Source organism: Crocodylus porosus, unplaced genomic scaffold, assembly GCF_001723895.1.
Source record: "Crocodylus porosus isolate Cpor-Errol unplaced genomic scaffold, CroPor_comp1, whole genome shotgun sequence".
NCBI lineage: Eukaryota > Metazoa > Chordata > Crocodylia > Crocodylidae > Crocodylus > Crocodylus porosus.
The window spans coordinates 1,319,480-1,341,397 of NW_017728948.1; the positions used below are offsets into that span (position 1 = coordinate 1,319,480).

The 21,918-nt window shown below is 57.2% G+C and overlaps 1 protein-coding gene across 1 annotated transcript in view; it reads left to right on the forward strand.

Annotated features, from left to right (window-relative positions):
- Positions 1-18,931, forward strand: part of EMX1 (empty spiracles homeobox 1) — a gene marked incomplete at its 5' end in the record, with an annotated part of 20,256 nt that extends 1,325 nt beyond the window's left edge. The window contains 2 exons of the mRNA XM_019552553.1: positions 326-510; positions 17,475-18,931. Of these exons, the coding sequence (XP_019408098.1) occupies positions 326-510; positions 17,475-17,642 (353 nt within the window). The remainder of the gene's footprint in view (positions 1-325; positions 511-17,474) is intronic.
- Positions 18,932-21,918: the final 2,987 nt, after the last annotated feature.

The window sequence follows — 21,918 nt, forward strand, 5'->3', positions numbered from 1 at the left end:
TGTGCGCACATGCACGGATGTGTAAATACACGCGCAATACCGGTGTGTGCGCCTTTTTGCACGTCCGCGTAAATGTACAGACAGTACCTTGATTTGCGCGCGCGCGCCCAAATACACCCCCACAAGCCGGTTGCGAGTGTGTGCGCGCACACGACAGCGCGGTGCTTGCGCGTGCAAACATCCGCACAATATCGCGGTGTGCGTGTGTGTGTGTGGGAGCCCGTGCCGCACGTGCCCGACACGTCCGGCTTGCAGCGGCGCGGGGCCCGATCCGGGGCGCGGAGGCCTCGGCCGGGCCCGCGCCTGACCCCGCTTCGGCCCGCAGGGAGCGAGGTGTCGCAGGAGGGCCTGCTGCTGCACGGCCCCTTCGCCCGGAAGCCCAAGCGGATCCGCACGGCCTTCTCGCCGTCGCAGCTGCTGCGGCTGGAGCGGGCCTTCGAGAAGAACCACTACGTGGTGGGCGCGGAGCGCAAGCAGCTGGCCAGCAGCCTGAGCCTCTCCGAGACCCAGGTAAGCCCCGCCGCCGCCGGCCGCAGAGCCGCGGGGGGCTGCGGGACGCGGGCGGAGCGCCGCGGGCCTGGGCGGCGCAGCCCTGCTCACCCGCGCGGGGATTAACAGCTTTTTTTTTAACAGGAAGAACGGAATAACGCTTCTGGTGCGAGGCGGGCTTTTATTAGCCTTACCTTTTTAATCCGCTGCCCGAGTCCGGGGGGGTTGGTAAAAATATTTGCAAAGCCGTTTTTCCCCTGCCCAAAATCCCTGGCAAATGCAGCCCCAGTCCGCGGATTATTATCGATGCCGTCCCCATTATTTTGATAACGAATGCCATGCTAATGACAGTGTCGTTGGCTGCCTGCGGCCGCTTCACGGGCACGGCGGGAGCCCACGGTGTTTCTTCCTACCAACACGGTTTGATCATTTTTTTGCCGCCCAGGCCGATACAAAGAAACGTCCCCCCGAATTGGCTGTGCGGAAAAGGCGGTGGAGATTTATTTTGATTTCGGCTTGCCAGTTTTAGAGAAGATTGTTGCAAGGCAATTCGCCTTCCAGCATTAAGAAATACGGCAAGAACGCAGGATTCAATGTGGGTGAAAAAAAATATGCAGCAGAGAGATAAAATCCCCACAAGTAAATAAATATGCAGACTGTATCGGAGCGATATTCCCTCTCCTCTCGACCGGCGCCGGCTGCTCGGTGCTGCAGGGAAGGTGCTAAACTGCCCGTAATGCACAATTGTGGAATAATCTGTTGATAGGAAAAGTTTCTCGCTGCGGCTGTCGGGGAGAGAGGCTGATTTATTCCCTGACTCGGGGACGTCTGTCTCCTTTCGGTTTTGTTCTCCGGTCCAGTGTAACTGCAGAGATTTTAATTTTCCATGTGTGCATCCCCCGCTTTTTCTGGAATACTGCTAATTTCTGTGCAAACCTGTGTTATTGTGCACTTAGATATAATATTTGCATGGGGCTGAGCCCAGCCGCGTATCTGCACACGTTGGTTCTTGGGAGGATTCGTCGGCAAAAGTTGTCGCAAGATGTGTCGGGGGCATTAACAGAGGAGAATAATAGGAGCAGACAGATATCGATAGCAATGAGACGGCGCAGCAATAGTCAGGTCTGTGTCCAGACTCGCGCTTCACTAAATTAGTAGGTTTGGCTCTGCACAGAACCGCTTGTAATGCTTGACATTTATTCTGTCTAGTCGCTGTTTTTCCCCTTATATTATATGTAAGAAAATATAGAAATTGTATATTTGAAAACAAAAGAGAAGCGTATAAACCGGGACCAATCGGTTCAAATGCCTTTGTCCTAAAGCCTGTGAGAGAGGTCAAAACTTGGCCGGGAGAAAGCCGTTCTTTGCCGCGGTTGCCGTCATACATGCCGCTGTGTGCCTCCTGTCATTATTCATGTCGGCAGCCGGCTTTAAGAGAAACTCCGAGAGGGTAATGAAAAGAAAAAAGCCAATTAGTTTGGAAAGCGGTATCAGTAAAATATTGCCCAGAGGGTTCAAAGAGTCTTTGGGATTGTCCCGTGTTGCCCCTGGCCTAATTGCAATTTGTTCAGAAAATTGAAAGCCCCGTATCTCTGGATCTGGGAGCCGGGGCTTGTTTACGGACGGACAGAGAGGGAGAAATGTGTCTTGTGCTCGAGACTGCGTTCAGCCGTCACACGTATTTTTAGTTCTCGAAATCCGGTGGAAACGTCGTGTCGTTTTTTAGCAGGGGATTATTCATCATCCCGGATGAGCCCCGGTCAGAGAGATTTGGGGGGAGAGACTCCCCCCCGGAGCAAACCCTGCAGCGGGAAGGGGCGGCTCGCCGTCCCTTTTGTTGCGCTCGGCAGCACCTCGCTCCGGCAGCCGTCCCACCCGAGGCAGGAGGAGGAGGGTGCTACTAGCCCCAACCAGGGGACGGTAGCTCGGGCCGCTCGGCGGGGGAGTTTGGGTCCCGAACGCAGGATCGGAGCCGTTTCCCAGGATTACGTAGAGTTTCTGAACCAGAGGCAGACTCCCCCCTACCCCCATTTAGCTTCGTGGTTGTTTGAAAGCTGCATCTGATTGTGCAAGGGGTGGGGAAAGAAAGTCCTGGCTTGCTAGGAGAGGGAGACCAACTCAGGACGTGAAATATGTGTATTATCGTGCGAACGGGCATCGGATTACTGACGAGCAGCCAAAGGCCCGAGCTGCTCAGGGAAGGCAACCAACTCTTCTAAAAATAGGAATGAAAAACTCCAGCTTGCATCATACGGCACACACACACACACACACACACACACACACACACACACACACACACACACGACACGGCATTGCATGCATTACTACGGTCCGGGTTGCACGGATGTCACGCGTGCACGCGCCCGGGGTCCGCCGTACACGCGCACGCCTCCCACCCGAGACGCGGCGACACCGCGGCCCGTCCCCTCCTCGTAGACGATATATGGGAGACACGGGCACCATTTTATATGTAATACCCCACCCACACGTCCCTCTTATATAAAAGGCACGCACTTTCGCACGTGTGAGAAACGCGCAGCCCCATATAGACGCGCGCGTGCACACATTTTATTTCAGATGAGGGAAGTGCTAATTGCCTCAACGAGCTCTCCCCCCCTCGCTGCGTTCAGCAGCTCGACTCCGGGGCCTCGACCAGCCCAAGGGGGAGAGACACGACGGCTCCCACCTCCGGTCCCCACCAAGACCCTTTCTGGGACGCTGGTTGGCAGCTGTCTCCTCTCCTCCTCTGGGGAGGCACCTGGAGCTGTGCACAGCTGGACTGGCGGGCCACAGCTGGAGCAGGCCCCCAGGAAGGCTGAGGGGCTCGAGGAAATCCTTGTCCCTTCCCTTCCCTTTGGGCCCCAGCTCAGCGAAGGCTGGGCACGATATCCAGGCGTCTCCTCGGGGCACGGGCTGTAGTGTAGGGCTGTTGGCTCCCATTTAATTGGGCTAATGGATAACAAACCTGAGGGGAGCAGAGCCGGGCACAGGCACGGGCGAACCGGGGCCTAGGCAGAAAGAGGACCCGAAAACGGTAATTTTTCCCCGTGGTCCAAGTCTTATTATCAGTATCTCTGGTGAAGGGGGGCTCGACACTAAAAGTTTCCCCGGGGCCGCCAGGAGTCCAGGTACAGGCCTGGCGGTGAGGACAGGAACACAACTCGCCAGGCCAAGCGCAACATCTGGCCACAACTGTGTGCGGTTGTGGGTTTGTGCCAATGCCAAGGTGTGCGCGGGATCACGTGGGGGCGTACGTTGGGACGTGCGCAGGAAGGATTGCGGTTTTGTCTGCGATGTTGAGGCGCGTGCGCGTGGCTTGTGTGTGCGTGCGTATGGAGAAGGGGACTTGGTGTGTGCGTGTGTGTGACCTTGGTGCCCCGTGTCTGTGTTGCTAGTGCGCTGTGCCCGCGTGGGTCTGCGTGGGCACGGTCGCGGGTTTGAATGGTGTCTGCGCAGTTTGTGCACTGTGTGCATCGGTTTGTGCAAGCGGGGCGGTGGGGTTTTGCTGGACACCCGGTCCTTTTGGTGCGGTATCTGTGTCTACGTGTGCAGGAGCAGACGCGGTTCACGTGGCACCGATGCGGGCGTGTGGCGTCTGTCACTTTGTGGAGGGGGGTGTGGACGTGTTGGTGCAGCCAGGAGGGGCTGTGGCTTGGTGTGCAGGCCGGTGGGGGTGTGGAGGGCAGGCACAACTCGGCCAACTCCGCTTTGCACATGCTCCCTGCTACCCCCCGACGAAAGCAGCTCCTCCGCTTCCCCCCCGTGGGCATCTCGGGGCACGGGTGTGATGGAGGGGGTCCCTCTGGGCGGTGGCGTTGTCGCCGCTGTGTCGCGGTTAGCTGCGTGCGAGCCGTTTTGTCGAGGGAGATGTGCGTGCTCCTGAGAATTGGGGGGGGGAGCCCGTCCCCCGCTGAGTTGTGGTTTAGGGCCCCGAGCCCCTCTCTTTTCCGCAGGGAAAATTTTTTTCCCCACTTGCAACAGGAAGAACGGTGTGAACCACAACCCACGAAGCCCGCAGCTCTTTGCTGGGGGGGAATAGGCCGCACATGGAAAGATGAGGGGAGACGACTGCATGTGGTGGAAGTGACCTGAGCACAGGCCCGGGAGCCAGGTGCTCTCGAGTGCAAACCCGCTTTGGAAACCTTGGGCAAGGCATGCCTCAGTTTCCCTGTCTGTAAAATGGTCGGGAGGGGGGTGCGTGGGTTCCCAGCAGACACGTGCTACATGCTCGGAAGCTGGAGCGAGATGTATGACGTCAGGGGGGAAAATGTCTGCGCTTCTTCCTCCTTTGGGTCTGGCTGGCTGCAAAGGCGAGGGACGGAGGGCCACGGCTGGACTCGCTCCCAGTCCCACTGATGGCAGTGGGTGTTGGCGTCACACGAGGCTTGGGGCAGAGAGTTGGGCCTGGAGGCCGGGGGTAGGTTTTGGAGAAAAGGGGCATGATTTCCACTGGGGGATGCAAGGTCCCATCTCGCTGTCCCTGGTGCGTCGGGTACACGCAGGCCCTTCCTGCGTCAGTACAGACGCTCGGGGTGGCAGGCACGTGGTGGACACGGAGAAGAAAGCGTGCGTTCTCATCAGCTGATTTATTGCTATGAAATCTTAGCAGTCGTAAAGTTGGGAAAACACACGCCCGGCAGCCGGGGAAGGGATTGCGGCGTGAGCCTGGAGTCGGGAGTCATGCAGACGGCACTTAAAAATCAGGGCCGGTAAAGCTGCGATTCCCAGACTGACTCTAGCGTGGCCGCATGGCCGACCTGGCCTGCGCTGTCGTCTACGTTGCTCCGAAAGCCGCCTGAATCCGGCGTGCGTTTAAAGAGAACGGCACCAGTGCAAACAATGGCATGTCGACAGCGGGAGTGAGTCAGCACTCCCAGGAGAAACTTCGAGCTCAGCCGTGCTCCTGGTTGCTGCGCCCTGAATCCGGGTGATTTTATTGCTTTTGTAAGTGTCTGGTCAAGAGCGTAATTCCCCGTGGCAATTGGGCTCTGCAAAATGATTCCCTTGGAAAAACATTGGCAGGTTTCTTTATTTTCCGTCTCGGCGACCCTACGTCCAGTTTTCTCCGGGGGCAGCCTGACTCCTGCCCTGTCACCGGGAACACAGCCCGGGACCTGGGGAGCAACTCTCCTCCCCCCGTGAGCTGCCGGGGAGCCGAGGCCCTCTCTGCGGCACCGGTGGTTTGCACGTGCAACTGGAGTAAAAAAGGAGCAAAGTCTTTATTTAGCAACAGTTTCATGTCAGAAATGCAGAGGGAGTGGATTTGCCGGGTAGGAAGGCGCTGGCGTTTCACAGTTGCTTCTCTGACCGTAATGCCTCCCTGCCCCTTTCACGTCCTCGTGTCTGTGCGTTTCCCGTTGCAACCTTCGTGCGATAGCATCCTGCGCTCTTTGGGCGGTGCGTGCGTTCGAAGAGTGAAGCCGGAAGAGTCCATTTGTAAGATGGAGACGGCGAGCTCGCGCTTGGCCGTGAACTCGGCCAAAGGCAAACTCTGGCTCGGTTGCAAATTCTGAGAACCGTTATTTAATCACCTTGATTATTTGTCCGTCTTTCCCATGAGACCTTCGTTCTGGTTTCGGGAGACTGTTTCGAAGGCGCTCGTAGCGTTATCTGGTCTGGCAGCTCGAGAACCGTGGTCTGGCAGCCACAGCAATGACCCCCCCTTATACTGACCGCGCTTGATTCCCAGCTTGTCCCTCTCCCGGGACTGTTGCAAGCCTTGCTTACAGCGAGCTAAAGACCCAGCACAACAAAGATTGGTGAGATTTCACAAAGCAGGGACCGAACGTTAGGCCCTGGATACTGCTGTGCTGAGGACGAGGAGAAAAATGCTGCTAAACCAGTGTGGACATGTATGATTTACTCCTGTTTCACCCACGCCTGCTTGTTTTGCGCGGGCAGAGAGGAACGGGCTGACCAGGCTCTCGTCTGCTAGAAGGAGCGCAGGGCGACACCAGGGGAAATGCAGAGTTTCGTTAAGCATCTGTTGCCAGGCTCACGCAGAGCTGGGGCTAGCACTCGAAGTCGGGCAGGGCAACGATGGGAAGGAGAGAAGTCCGCTGGGCACGGGGTTTGTTCGACACTCCTCCTGGCCCCGCGAGCAATGGATGGGGAGTGCGTGACGATCGGTAGCGCTGAACCCAGCGGTGTGGTACCGGCTTCTACCCCGCGACACAGAGCAGGGTTGGCATCAGGGCAGACGACCTCTTCTCCCCCTCCTCTTCTCCAAATTCATCGGGCCCCGTAGATGCGTGGTGCAGGGCTGGTCCATGGGAATGGCACTGGGCCAGCCCCACGAGCTGGATCGGGCCCCGGCGGGATGTCGGATCCAGCACAGGAGGCGCTCGCGTTGGCTGGCCCGAGACCGTGGGACCAGTCGGGACGCGGGGTGGGCGCTCCAGCTGGTCCAGCGGCACGCGGCGCCCACCCTGGGCCAGCTCGGGCTGGGCGTGCTGGGCACGGCGTGCAGCGCGGGTCCTGGGCTCTGTGCACGGGCCCGGCGGGGCCAGCAGCACGCCGGTCCCCTCTAGGCCCGGGGTGCCAGACGACGGGGCTTTGTGGGCTAGATCTGGCCTGCGGGTTGCTGCCTCTGACATCCCCGACGTAGACAAGGACCTCCGTTCGCCGCCGGCAGACGCGCTCTTTCGCTCTGCGCAGGAGGCAGAGCCAGTGCATTCAGCGAGGCAGCTACAGTGCAGCTGGCTCAGAGCGGGCTGCAGGTTTAACCTACCGGCAGCCTGGATTTTTCTGCTGTTTTGGGGAGGGTTTTTGAGTTTCTTTTTGCTTTGCATTTCAACAGCAGGCAGCCTGGTCGCACTGCCTGAGAACTGCAAGCACGACGGCTCCCCTCGGAGCGACTGAAACCAGAGGAGACGGAGCGTGAGTTTTTCTTCCCTCTCTCTCCTGGGCTGAGAGCAAGGCACGCTCGCCGAATCGGAAGGGCAGAGGCTGAAAACCGGCTCTCTTGCTCTGCATGTGAATGGGCCGCAGAGCGCGTGGCCTGGAGATGGCGCAGAAGTCAAGACCGCCGTGAGAGGGGCTGGATGGAGACTGCCTGGCCTTGTAATACTGCGCTGCTGTGATTCCAAGTCGGCATCTGTAATCTTCCAAAGGAACCGTAACAATTCCACTTTATTTATGTGTGGAGTTGCTTATAATCAGGGCCTGACAGTCTTGGCTCTTGCACAGGCAGTGTTTTGGGGCATGCCATAAAAATAGCACATCAGAATGGTTTTCGGCGTAGTTCTCATTTTTGTATTTTTAGAGCATTTTTAACCCTTTGGGTCCTGCGCTTGGTTCTAGGGTCTCTGGGGGAGATTATCATAGTATCACAGACCAGGAGGGTGGGAAGGGACTTCAGGGGGTCACATCTGGTCCAGCCCCCTGCTGCAAGCAGGACCAGCCCCAACTACATCATCCCAGACGAGGCTTGGTCTACCCGGATGGAGACTCCGCCACCTTTTGGGTGGCCTGTTCCAGGGATTGTGCAAGGCCAGGTCTTTATCTGTAGTTATTGATTTACATTATGGGGGAAAAAGCTGCCTTTCCTGAAGCTGAACCTGCAAATGTGGGGTTGATTTTTAATTCAAGCACTGCAATGGCTAATGCTCAGAGGTTGTGTTGTTTTGGGAGGAAGGAGTAAAACCATGTGCTTGAAGATCTAAACTGATTTCTATTTGCAACTAGGATGGGATTTCATAATGACAACTTATTCCATATTGTCTCATAGATGCTCATTTTTTTTCCTGGGAGCCACTGTCACCGACGTGAGAGTGGCCCGACACGAGGGTTTGCCTGGGCAAAGCAGTCTTCATTTTCCAGGCAGTTGTGGTGTCAAAATGGATTTCTCTACCCCGAGTCCCCTTCAGAAGGAGGTGCTGTTTAGCACCTGGAGAGCTGCCACCGAGGCGGCTTTTCAGGAGAGGATACAGACCTGAATCTGATTTCTGAGCAGTCTCTTAATCGCTCTGTGCCTCAGTTTCCTTGCCTATACATGGGGGATAATGTTTTTTTTATTTTAAATACTGTTTGTGCTTACCTGGCCTCACCTCCCTGTACTGTTCGAGAGCCCCATAATCACGCATGTACGCATCTTCTATAAATGCTCTGAGGTTAAGGCTATAGGAAAGCCTTGGTGGTTGTTCAGTGTAAGTCTCACTATATATCGTGTTTTACAAAATGCCCTAAAAGGAAGCCAGCGGGCAGATTCTTTGCAGTTTTTACACTATCTCCCACTGCCACAGAACATCCCTATGAAGAGAAGAAACGACTTGGATATTTCCAAGCAGAGGGTTCAGTATTGCTTTAGAAACCAGGGGCGGGAATGATTTTGCCCACAGCAGAACCGCAGCCAGCGGTGGCGTGGAAAATAGGCAAGTGGCAAGGCACACAAAGTAAGCCAGGAAGCAAATTTGTGTTGTGTCCAAATGATGTGAAAATATAACGGGGAGCAGAAGACAGGGATCCGGCCCGATCACCCCTGTTCCTGTGTGAAGGGATCATGGGATCATCAGGGATCACAAGGACCTCCGGACTCTGATTTCCCTGGGGAAAGATGCCAGCGGGAAAGCGCTCGCTCGGGGCCTTGATTCAGCATCACTGGGCAGGAACCAGGCCCCAAACCAAACCAGCATCTTGGTTTCCTGCACCCTGGGGTGCTGTTGGTTTTCCATGGGAACCTTCAGCCTGGCTGACTTGGCTGGGGCTCATGGCTTTAACAGGGTCCCAGGGTGGGGGTCACGCTGGGGGTGTGCTTCACTTTGCAACCCACCCGGGTCGTCCCCTGTACCTCCAGACTAGACGGGACCTTTTCTTTGCTTTAGACATTCCTGACACTGGACATTTTTCTCCTCCTCCATCACTTTTCCACCTCTTGTAAACTTTGGGCAGAAGAGAGCAGCAGCCCATGGTGCTCTGGATGGCAGCGGGGGCAGGCGGCTGTGGAAGGAGAAAGGGTTGGGCGGTGGGTTGCAAACCTGCTGGAGCTTGGAAAGACCCGAGTTCAGGTTTGGGCACCTCCGAGTTTCCCTACTGCCTGGGAGGGTTCGTGCGCACGTGGCTGCAAGGTGCACGAACCCTGTCGGCATCAGGGGCCCTGCCGGACATCCCACATGGAGTGACATTGTGCTGGCCAAGGGAGCAAGCAGCTGGAGGCAGATGATGGCCACCAGGCCTTTCCATTGCATTCGTTTTGTAGCTGTCATGGCCCAGTCCAAGTGCCAGGGGCTAGTGGGAACATTTTGCTTTCCGCATTATAAAGGCATTCAGTCCCAGAAGCATCCCAGTGTGACAGGGGCCACGGGCCTCCATGTCTCTGCTGTAAAATGGGCTGAGAGCTGTGTGTGTATGTGTGTCCAGCAGAAGCACCAGCTGCCCCACGAGACAAGCGTGTAACTCACTTTCCGGTGTCACGAGAGGCTGGTCCCTTCTGGCTGCCTGCCACTCCTGTATGTATGTCTACACGTGTGCACCCTTAATGCACCTTAAAAATAGCAATTTAAGGCTATTTAAGCCTAAACTTGATATCTTCATAAAGTAGGTATCAGAATTATGTGAGTAGTTAAATCAAATTAGCAAACGTGTAGACGCGCTAATGCGCATTAACATGGTGTGTGTCCATTGACTGGGAACTAACTTGAGTCCCAAGTTGGTCCGCACACCCCATTAACGCGCATTAGCACATACACACATAGACGCGTGCCTAAATTGCCTTAATGCGCATTAGGCTAATGTGCATTAAGTTTAGGAGCACGTAAAAGCCCATGTAGATGCCCTCTGAGAAACAAGGTCCTGAGTTTTCAGGCGGGGTGGAAATCTTCATGCAGGCTGTCCCGGCAGCTGCAGTGCATGCTGCTCAGTCCCCAGGCCATGTGTGCGAGGGGAGTGGGTTGTGGGGAAGCCGGGTAGCCTGACCCCCAGGAGCTGGGTAGGTGCACACGCTCCCTTCCCAGGCCTTCGGACATCCCTCCCCAGGCTCTGTCGCTTGCTGAGGCCCTGTTCTCCCCCAGGCTGTAATCTGCACCCCGCATGTCTCCTCTCTGCCCGCAGAGGACCCCCAGTCCCATCACTGTCCTGACCGGCTGCAGCTGGAAGAGATGCGGCTGCAGTGCCAAAGCCTTTACCCAGTGCTGCCCGCAGCTAGCGAAGGCTCAGGGGGTCGGGATCCCAGCTCCGCTCTTCTCGCCACGGTCCCTTGGCTCTCCCGTGCAGCGCTGGCCTTCCAGAGGGGATGGCGACGCGCTTGGCAGGTGTCGGGGAGAGCCGCCCCACCTGCCTGGCAGGAGCCAGGCCTTGCCGCTGTGTTACCCCTGGGGCAACGGGGCGGCAGGCAGCTGTGGGCCGTCCAAGGCCCTGCAGCAGCAGGGCGGCAGAGGGGATCTTGTGCCATGAGCTTTTCAGCTCTGTGTGCTCCAGGAGAGGCTGAGGACTGTGGAGGAGCTTCCTCAGCTTTGCCCTCCTCCCTTGTTGCATGGACAGAGCGTGGAGGGGTCCTCCGTGCACATGACCTGCCCCTGGATTAGGGACGGGGGGGCACGGCCAGCAAAGGGCCACATTCCCCAGGATGCTGCGTGCCCCCCAGCACCCCGTCATGCTGCAGGGGACCTGGCCCAGCATCGCGTCCCCCGCCTGACGCCTGTTCTGCAAGTGGTGCGAGTGCCTCTGTCGCTGGCTCCAAGGCTGCAGCCTGTGCTCTCCGTTTTGTCCGTGCTATGCTAGAAAGCAGCACTGGGCCGTGCTGTGCAAGGTGCTGCGCGTGCCCAGGGGAGTCTGCGATGAAGACTTTCAGCCCTCAGTGCACAGGGACACACATCCGCGCCGCTCCCTGCTGATGCCGGAGACTGAAATAAAGCTGCCCGGCGTCTCACTCCACTTGGCGCCGGGGGGGCAGGAGCCTTGCAGCCGGCGGGAGGGGAGGCGAGTTCGGATCAAGCCCCCGACGTTACCTTCTGTGCAGTGTGGACAGTAGCCCCTGCCTTGCTCCCGGGGAGCCGAGCGCGTGGCTCTGGAGGAGCTGAAACCCACCAGCCAGGCCCAGGATAGGGCACCGGAGAGAGAAAAATCAGCCGTCATTTATGCAGGGAATCCGGCACCAAAGAGAGACCGGGGAGATGGCACCCCGGAGACCTCGAGGCAATTGGGACTGGCCTTGACTTCAGGGCACTGCTTGACTTCCCTTGGGCCCGATCCTGAGAGAGGCCGCGTGCCACCCGCGGGCGCTGCGTGGGCAGGGCCGTGGCTGAGCTGGAGCTCGGGGAAGTGCTGGGGGGAGTGGGGAGCGTGGCCTGGGGCACCCCAGGCCTGGAAATGTTTTCTCCAGGGGTCAGTTGGGAGCACAGCTGTGAAACACAGCGGTGTGGACCGTCTCAGTCCCCCTCTGCCTCTCTCCCCTCTTCTGATAAAAATAAATCCGTTAAGAGTACCCCGATCCACCCCCCTGCACTCTGCTAATTGGGGAACAGGACTGTCCTGTTCACGCCGGCCGAATCTCCTGCACTTTGTCTCCCAAACCTCCCGGAGTCTAAATCCCTTGGAGACGTTGGAGAGCCCAGTCCTGGCTTGTCCCCCACCCAGCTCCGCGCCGTCCCCTGGGACTCGGCCCTCGGGCGAGACCGGATTGCTGGGGGGCTGGGATGGCCTGGGCGGGGTGGCCGGAGTGAAGGTGTTTGCAATGCCTGGATGAGACCCCGGGGCCATGGTCAAGCCAGACCCTGCGAGCAAGATGCTGAGTCCAGCCCGAGCGCCGGAGCTGAAGACGTGGAGGGCTCCGTGCTGCTAAAACCAGGAGTGCTGCAGATGGGCAACAGCTTTGGCTGCCGCGACGGTCCCCTGCCCGTCATGTCTGGCCAGCTCCCAGGCTCCGTGGCGGCTAAGCGACTCTCCCGCGGGCCTGTGAGGAGGCAGTGGCAGGACAGTCGCGAGGTTCGCTGCCCCAAGCCAGGCAGGCGCCCTGAGCCGTGCAGCGCCCGGGCTGCAGCAGGACAGGCGGGGGTGCCTGACGGATGTCTTCAGCAGGCTGCAGCGGGGCGAGCCCTGGAAAGGCCCAGGTGTGCGTTCGCACGGGCTGCGATCCCTTCCCATCGACACGCTGGGAGCGGGGAACGCCCAGTGCCGCGTTTGCACCGACCCGGGGCACGAAGGCCGTGGTTAACCGCCGTGGCTGGAAGGAGCAGGACGGATGCAACACGTTTCTTAGCGCAATGCAATAAACCACGCGAGCACTCGGCCTGGCAGCACATGCACATGTGTGCGCACACGTGTGCGCATCCACAGGTGCGTGTACGCAGAATAGTGTTACACACCCACAGGTCAATATAACAGGTCCTGGCATGACCTTGCCGCATCATCTTTAACGCATCATTTGTCACCCTTCAGGGCTGGGCTTTAAGCCCTCCAAGCCTCAAAGAGCTTTAGATACCTGGACCTCCAGGGGAGTTTGGCACCTGAGTACTGGCCTGTCTCACCACGTGGACTGTGCGCATCAGGGGTTCGCCACTTTTTTTAGACTTCAGGCACCCCCTCCACCCCCTTGGTAGACTCGAGCCCCCCTTGGAAAATGCTGGCTCTCAGGTTTTGCTCAGAAAAATCCCAGAGCCATTCTGCTCTTTCAGAGAGCTCAGCAAGACCCGCAGCAGCTCCCCGTGCTTTCAGCGCTCTGGATTTCCATGTGAAAACCGCGGGTTTATCTTGTGGCTCCTGCTTGCACGCCTAACAGAGCTCACATTGTGTGGCACCCTTGAAGGGATCTCGAGGCACCCTGGGGTGGAGAAGCAAAGGGCCTGTTGAATTCAGGGGTGGTTTTGCTCTTGGCTCCCGTGAGATCAGGATCCAGCTCTTTCCCCTTTGGCCGTGGTTTTTCAACTTTGCTTGTGCTTTGCAGCAGGCAGCTAATTTCCTCCTAAGTGGACGGAGCAGCGGAGCTGGGATAAAAGCTCTTTGGATCTGCATGACAGGAGACGGCTCCGTTTCCTCCAGCAGCCGCTGGAGGGTGCCCCACGAAGGCTGCCAGCATCCCAAAGGGGACAGAGCTGCACGACGATGATGGTGATGGTGATGATGCTTCTTACTACACGGCACGAGACCGGTTCGCAGTCCACAGCACCCGCTGCCCGCGGCGCGCCCCTGCCAGCCGCCCGGGGCTCACCTGAGCCGGCGCTGCGATGATGTGTACTTCTGCTGGTTGCTATACGCACGGGCATATGCAGCCTGTCCTGTTGCTAGCAGCCCATGGAGGAGCGATGCGTGGGGGCAGGCTGCAGGCTGCGGAGGCCGGCCAGGCTTCTCGGCAGCACCATCTGGCGGCAACCGAGCTGTCCCAGGCCCGGTTCAGGGGCTCTCCCGCAGGGCTGCACCAGCCCCCTAGCCTGGGACCGGCCAGTTCGACTCCAGCCGTGAGCCGGCGCTGGTCTACATCCCTGGGCCTGTGCTTCCGGGCGCTGGAGAGCTCCCAAGAGCAGCCAGGAATACTTGGGTAGCACGGCTGCTCCCTTGCCTTGCTGCCCATGCTGCAGGTGGGAAAACTGAGGCAGGGAGGAGGCCCCGCGGTGTGTGTCCCATGCATGTGGCAGGCCCCAGGGAGAGGTTTCCTCCCTCCCTTGCGAGAAACTCCATCTGTATCTTGCATCTGCTGAGACCCCAGTGCCACTCGTTGCCTCTTGGGCTGCTCTGGGCGGGATCCCTTCTCCAGCTGCATCGCTTCCCGGCTGACTCTGAACCCACGGGCACGAGAACTAGCACCGGGAGAGCTACCCACATTTCCGATGCCCGCCCCCTGCCCCTGCGGAGTGGAGGTTTCCCTAAGCTCATCGCTCAGCTCGGGCGCTGCGATCCTGGGCTGGCACTTTCTGCTCTCGCTTTCTCTCTCGTTCCCCCGCCCTCCGCGGGGTAGTGCAGCCCCGGTGCCTGCACCGCTGGCGGCAAAATGCAATCAGATGGCCTTGCCGATCTCTAACGGTCAGCAGCTAATTCTGGCAGGGGAGAGACCCCCTCCGATCCGTGAGCCGTCGGCAGCCCGCGGTGCCCTTGGCTTAAAGGTTTGCCAACACCAGCTCTTTAAACCCCAGTTAACTCGGAGCAGTTGGCAGGTTTGTGATGATGGGTTGGGACTCTCCCCATGGGCATGTTCCCAAACTGGTGGCTTACCCTAGCATGTGACCTGGTAGACGCTGAAGGCTGTCTTCACTGCAGAAAAATAAAGAGTTTTAATCTTGTGATTGCTGCTTGCACGGGCGGAGACGCTTCACTGTGTTTTGCATGCTGGGTTCGCGCCGTGCCTCTCGGCCTCGTTAGCCCCAGGCCACTTTCACCTGTTTCTTGCCTGCAGGAAAAAATACTAGAGCAATTTTTCTGTCACGGACACCTCAGAGAGACCCGACGGGGCAGGATGGTTTGGATACTGTGGATCTTTCTTGGAAGGCTCTGAGTCTAGCTTGTAACTTGTGCATCAGTGTCTGCACACTTACCCAGGCAAGTGGTGTGTTGCACTGTGTCACCCTGGTTGAGAATCACTGCTGTAGCTAGGTGAGGTGAACCCCAGGGGTCAGGTGCTTGCATCCCGGGACAAGCGATCCGTGGCTGTCTCGGGGCTTGTTTGCACTTTGGAGCCTGTGTCACTGGGCCTGCCTGGGCCTCCCAGGGGAGACGTGGCACAGAGCCCTTCTCCAGCACCACCTTGCCACATGAACCAGGCTAGGAGTGCAGTGCCACATCACACTTGGACCAGACTAAACCTGTATGAACGTTAAGCAGTGTTAAAGTTAGCGCGTGCTGTGAGTGGTTGCACATTAAGAGTTAACAAAGGGTTAAGGGTAGGTCTTGCTTGACCAGTCTCATTTCCTTCTGCAACCAGGTGACCTATCACCTGGACAAGGGGGAAGAGACCGACCTTGTATATCTTGATTTTAAAAAAGCCTCCGATCTGGTATCCCATGATCACCTCTTGGCAAAATGGGCCAACTGCGGCCTCGACCTCACCATGATCCACTGGCTGGGGGACTGGCTCTGCGGCAGGACCCGGAGGGTGGTGGGTGACAGCAGCCAGTCATCTTGGTGCGTGGTCACCAGTGGGGTCCCTCAAGGCTCTGTCCTAGGGCCTACACTATTTAACATCTTCATCAATGATGTGGACATTGGTGTCAGAAGCGGACTGGCCAAGTTTGCTGACAACACCAAACTCTGGGGCAAAGCATCCACACCTGAGGACAGGCGGGTGATCCAGGCTGACCTGGACAAGCTCAGCAAATGGGTGGACGAGAACCTGGTGGTGTTTAACACCAAAAAATGCAAGGTTCTCCACCTTGGGAGGAAAAACCTGCAGCACCCTTATAGGCTCAGCAGTGCTACGCTGGCTAGCGCTATGGAAGAAGGAGACTTGGGGGTCACCATTGACCACAAGATGAACATGAGCCTCCAATGCGATGCTGCGGCTAGTAAAGTGACCAAAACGCTGGCGTGCATCCATAGATGCTTCTCGAGCAAATCCCGGGACGTCATTCTCCCCTTGTACTCGGCCTTGGTGAGGCCTGGAGTACTGCATCCAGTTTTGGGCTCCACAATTCAAAAAGGATGTGGAGAAGCTTGAGAGAGTCCAGAGGAGAGCCACGCGCGTGATCAGAGGTCAGGAAAACAGATCTTACGATGACAGGCTGAGAGCCACGGGACTCTTTAGCCTGGAAAAGCGCAGGCTCAGGGGTGATCTGGTGGACACCTGTAAGTTTATCAGGGGTGACCACCAGGATCTGGGGGAACGTCTGTTCAGCAGAGTGCCCCAAGGGATGACGAGGTCGAACGGTCACAAACTCCTGCAAGACCGTTTCAGGCTGGACATAAGGAAGAATTTCTTTACTGTCCGAGCCCCCAAGGTCTGCAACAGCCTGCTGCCAGAGGCAGTTCAAGCACCCACTTTGAACAGCTTCAAGACACATTTGGATGCTTATCTTGCTGGGATCCTATGATCTCTGCTGAATTCCTGCCCCTGGGGCAAGGGGCTGGACTCGATGATCCTCCAGGATCCCTTCCAGCCCTGATGTCTATGAAATCTATGAAATGCCGTTTTGTGCCTGTTCTGCTCTGGCTTGCCACTAGAGGGCTGGCAATCAGGGGCGTGGCTAGGAGCTGGGACACCTGGGGGGGTTCATCCCTGCTTGGGAGTGGGTGGGGGGCTGGGAGCGGTGCACTCTGGGATGCTGGAGGACTGCTAATTGCTCATTGTATCTGCGGAGCAGACTGAAGTTACCCTAACACAAGCTAGGTAGCACAGCCCAGAGTTGACCCTTGCCTGAAGTGGCATAACTTTGAGGTACTCAGAGGGCACTGAGCATGAGTAACAAGCTCCATGTGGACACTTGTGTTTTAAGCGCCCTTAGAAGCATTTAAGGGCACTTAAAACACGAGTGTCCACATGGAGCTTGTTACTTGTGCTAAGGGCACTCAAAACATGAGTGTCCACACAGAGCTCAGTGTACATATAACTTCCCTCTAAGTTGCCTGAAGCCATCTCCTGTCAGCACAGCTGCAGCCACACCAAAGGTCTTGCCGGCACCGCTGCATCAGGCAGGGGGTGGCTGATTCCACATCTGTATCTGTAGCTGACACAACGGTGTAGAGCAGCCCAGCTGCCACTGAGCTTTTGCGGTGAGATGGGAATTGTGAGTTACCACAGTGGAGCCACACACTGATTTTACAAGGCAGGACACAGTTTTGAACACTTGTAGCCTGGGATAGATGTTTGGCGAGTCTCCAAAGGAGGCTCTGCCAATGTGCTGCCTGCCTATTATTCACTGGTAATCAGTAGACTCTGGGGGGGAAAAGGAAGTTAATTAAGACCAGAGCCTCACATCAATGTGAGGCAGAAGCAGTGGTGGGCTGGGGAAAGCAGAGGGTCTGCAGCGAGCCAGTCCGGAGGATGGGCTTAGGCTTAGCCCCAGCGTATTTCCATGCGAGCCGAGCCACTGACTCCCCCATGCCCCTCTTTTTGTCTCGCCCAGGTGAAAGTGTGGTTCCAAAACAGAAGGACGAAATACAAGAGGCAGAAGCTGGAAGAGGAAGGCCCCGAGTCAGACCAGAAGAAGAAGGGGTCCCATCACATCAATAGATGGCGGATCGCCACCAAGCAGTCCAGTGGGGAAGACATTGATGTCACTTCCAATGACTAGCCGGGGGACAGGCTGCCGGCGACTAAACCAATGAGAGGAACCAGGGGGAGGAGGGGGAAATACGGGACGGGAACAAAACCAGACTCTCGAGACTTCACACAGACAAAAGCAAGCGACCACCGCTGACTTTCCTCCGCGGTGCCCAGGCCCAAAGGAGAGGCCGACCGCCCAGTTCCTCCCTCATCACACGGTTCAGCTCTTCAGCGCACCGGGCGGCCTTTGGAAATGAGAGCTCCCGCACAACGGAGGAGGAGGAAGAGGAGGACGAGGGAACGCCAACCCAGAGACTGCGCGCTCCGAGGCAACGAACCGAGCCGCCCTTCCCTGCCTCTGGAAGCCGTCCATCAACCATAAGATCAAATAAAAATGTCCACCGAGAAGCTCCATGTACACAACCCTTTTCTGTTCCTTCCTTTTTTGCCTTTTTTTCTGTTTTGTTTTATTTCCCTTTTTTTTTTTTTTTTTTTTACACATTTTTATTTTAACTTATTATTTTTGTTTTGTGCGTGTGTGCGTGTGCGGTCCCTGTCGTAGGTCGTCAACAGCTGTAGCGTGCGTTACTGCGTGGTAATAAAAGCAAAATGGGCTCAACGGAGAGTGGGTGTCCGTGGGCATGCGTCACGCTTCCCAGACCCTTTCCCAGCGCAGGTCGAGGGGACAGAGACTTTGGAGGTGGAGTGGAGCAATCCACGGAGAAGCCTGATCCGCAGCGGGGTTTGTGGCCGAGTCCTGGTATCTGTGAGTCTGCACAGCTCTTACCCGGGGCATCTCTTGAGTCCGCGGCCCTGAGGATCAGCTCTGTGGTCCCTGGTCGTAGCTAGACCCGTATTTCAGGGATGGGAGCAAGAAACCCACAGCTGTGGGGATGGTCTAGCGGGAGGGCCGGGGTTGGGAGGGGAGGGTGGTATTTCTAGGCAGTCAGCCCGGGGTTCAGTCATTCCCTGAAGCTCGGGGCTTTATGTGGTTATTTCTGAATCGGCCTTTGCATCATTCTAACCCTGGAGCTCCTGTTAACCCCCTGAATCAGCGGTGGTGGGAAAAGCTGATTTGTTTCCCCCTGAAAAATAAATCCACAAAATTATTTAATCCCGTGCGGTTTTTTTGGCTTGTTTTTTTGTGGACGGTTTAGCTTTTCTTCAACCCGAAAGATGAAACAAAATGATCGCTTTTTTTGTGTCCTTTCACCTCGGCGCTCACTTTCTGGGTCTCTGAAAACCAAATTGAAAGCCCCAAGGGCGGCTTCTTTGTTTTGTTTAGTTAAAAAAAATAAATAAAGAAAAAAAAATTTAGACTGCTGTAGTGACACTTTTTTTCCCCTTTAATTTGGACAAGATGCATTTAAAATACATATTTTTTTTCAATGAAAAGCATTGGCCAGCTGGGAGCTAAGCGTGGGTTTTGTACCATTGTACTGAGTCCTGGGTTTCGGCTGTTCATGCAACTCTTCCCAAAACTGGAAGGTTTTTATTTCGGCCATGGACCTTCTCCCCTCAGCCCCCCCAAACTGTGTTGTTTGCAGTTGTTACACTCCTGTTTTTTAAAACTGGTTTTGCTCATTCAGCTAAGGAGGAGGAGAAAACTAGGTGGCCAACCACTGCGGACGGTTGCTGCGAAAAGCTCCAGAGCCTGGGTGAATCCTCGCGGACGACGAACACGTTCGAGGCTAGTTTCTGGAGGGCTGGCAGGTGGGGATGGGGCAGCTCGGCCCTGGGGTGGGGGCAGGAGGATGGATTTTAAATTTCCCCATGTGCCCAGCTGACAACAGGCGCAACCATCACTTTTCTGGGTCTGCCCCTGCCCACAAGCCCCCGGACCTTGCCCTGTGGTTTGCTGAGCGCCCAGTGCCACTGGCGCTGTGTCTTCAGGGCATCCTCCCACCATACGCTGGGCTTGTGGGCCAGACAGCGCAGGATATCCATGGCGGGGTCTGGTCCAAGGGTCTGGGCCGGTCCCTCCAGGAGCCGGGAGCCTTGAGGTCCTGCGGTCCTTGCTAGGCATCGGTCTCACCCGCTCGGTGAACCGGGCTGGTCATTTCTGGCAGGTCCTTCATGGACATCCCTTTCACAGCTCAGCAGAGGGCGAGGCCTGGCTACGCTCGGGAAGCTGAGATCCCGTGGCGGAGATGCAGGCAGGAGGAGCTGTGGACGATGTCCCCTCTGTTCCCTTCTCTGGGGAGTCCCGTTGCACTTAGCAGGCCTGGGCCTGGCCGGCTGCACCGCTGCCGAGGGCTCAGCGGGGCCCGCACCTTGGAGTGGGGGAGGCAGCCCGCCGGGGCTTTGCTTTGAGCATTGCGGCATCACCTGAATCTTGCCCCCGTGGCTGCGGCAAGAGCCCTGGTGTCCACTTGCCCGGCGGCTTCTGCTCTGGACCTGAGCCGGGCCTGGGGGGAAACGCAGGACTTTCTGCCGCGCCGAGAACGAGCAGGGAAACTGGAGACGCTTGCACTGCTGCCGATAAGATCTTAATTCTGTTTATCCTGGCAATGTCAGCGTGAGTGACAGCACCGCGGTTCGCAGCTACTGTGTGAGACAGGGCAGCTCGCAGCTCCTCTGCCTGACAGCGCCGGGGCGGCACAGGGGAGGAGGGTGCAGCCTGCTCCCCGCACGCCCGCCGGGCTGGAGCAGGCCTGGGCGGCTCCAGGGCACGGTACGGCACGCCCCGGCTCCGGACCCCCCCACCTCCCAGCCCCTCTTGCAGGGGTCAGTCGGCCGGCAACCCCAAAGGCCAGGCAGGGACAGGGAGACGAGGCCTCTCCATGGATAGGAGTTTCTCTCTCTCCCCCTACGTGTTACATCTCTCTATTTCTCTCTCTCTCTCTCCTATATATACAGAGCTGGTGTTCCCAGTCCAGACCAATGTTATGGATACAGCCATAGACCGATATCATCTCTCTCTCTCTAGATATAGATAGTAGTATAAGATGTACCACCATGCTACTTTCTTTCTATCTATCTATCTACCTATCTATCTATCTATCTATCAAGACAAATATTATAGATACAGCAATATAGTTATCATCTTTCTCTATAGATAGCAGTATAAGATGTACCACCATGCTACTTTTCTCTCTCTCTCTCTCTCTCTCCACATTCCTGCCACACATTACTTCTGTCCTCTCTCCCCACGTCCCGTCTCTCTATTTCCACACATCACTTCTATCCTCTCTACATCTAGCTCCACACCTCCTCTCTCTGTCTCTCCCTCCCCATCCATCCCCCACACATTCATTCTATCTACGGGACCTGAGCCGAGCATCAAACAGGCTCGCCTCCAGGGTGAGTCCCCGGCCGCACTTGATCGCATGGTGTCTGGTTTGCAGTTGCCCCACCTCTGTACCAGCCATCAGTGAATCCAGCCACGGACTCGGCATTCAGCTGGTGTTGGGCAGAGTAACTGTGTGGTCACCTGGCAAGGAGGGGACACTGGAAAGCGGGGTGCAGAGGCAGTGTCCAAAGGAGAAGGGAACATGCAGTCATGACCGACTCATTCCCGCGCTCTCTGTGCAGCCCGCGCTACGTGCCACGTGCTGGGCTTCTCCCAGCCCGGGACCTGCTCCTGCCAGTTGTACAGGGCAGACTGGCTGGGATGGATCCTGCTCTGCTGGGGGGCAGCTGACAGGAAAAGGGCCAGGATAAGGGCATGCCAGCCCCTACACTCCTTCCTGCTGCCATGCTCCCCGCAGTCCCTTTGCTCTGCTGGCACGGGCCGAGGCTGCTGTAGCTGGTCTGGGGACAAGCGGCACAATGTTCCCGGGGGCAAGCCAGGCGAAGGCATCTTCCACGGCTGGCAGGTGCTGGGGAGCGGGTTGATGGGCTCCCCTCCCTCCGCCACATCTGTGAACCGTCCAGTAAAGGGCACATCAAGGGTGCCAGGGTCAGCTGATGGCATCGGTCAGTGTGCAGGCACTGAGCTGTTCCTGCTCCAAAGATGCTGCCATTAAGGTGGCAGAGACTACGTCCTGCCAGGTCAGGAGATGCCAGCTCAAGAGCCCTGGAGGGGGGCGTGAGGGCCTGGGAACAAGGCTGGCCTGGGAAACTGCACCTGCCCGCTGGAAGTCAACTGCGGGGTGAGCTATGCTGGGCTGCGCTGTCAGGGCTCGTTAAGCACGATTAAGAATTACCAGCCGCTGCGAAGCTCCCCCGAGACTTTTGATGTCTCCTCGCCTTGCTGGGAATCATGTCTGAGACGGGGGGGAGGCCAGGGAGGGGTCAGAGGCCTCTGGGTTTGTTTGCCCAAGTGTTGAGTCCCAGCTCTGCCCATGTGGGAGCTGCCCGGG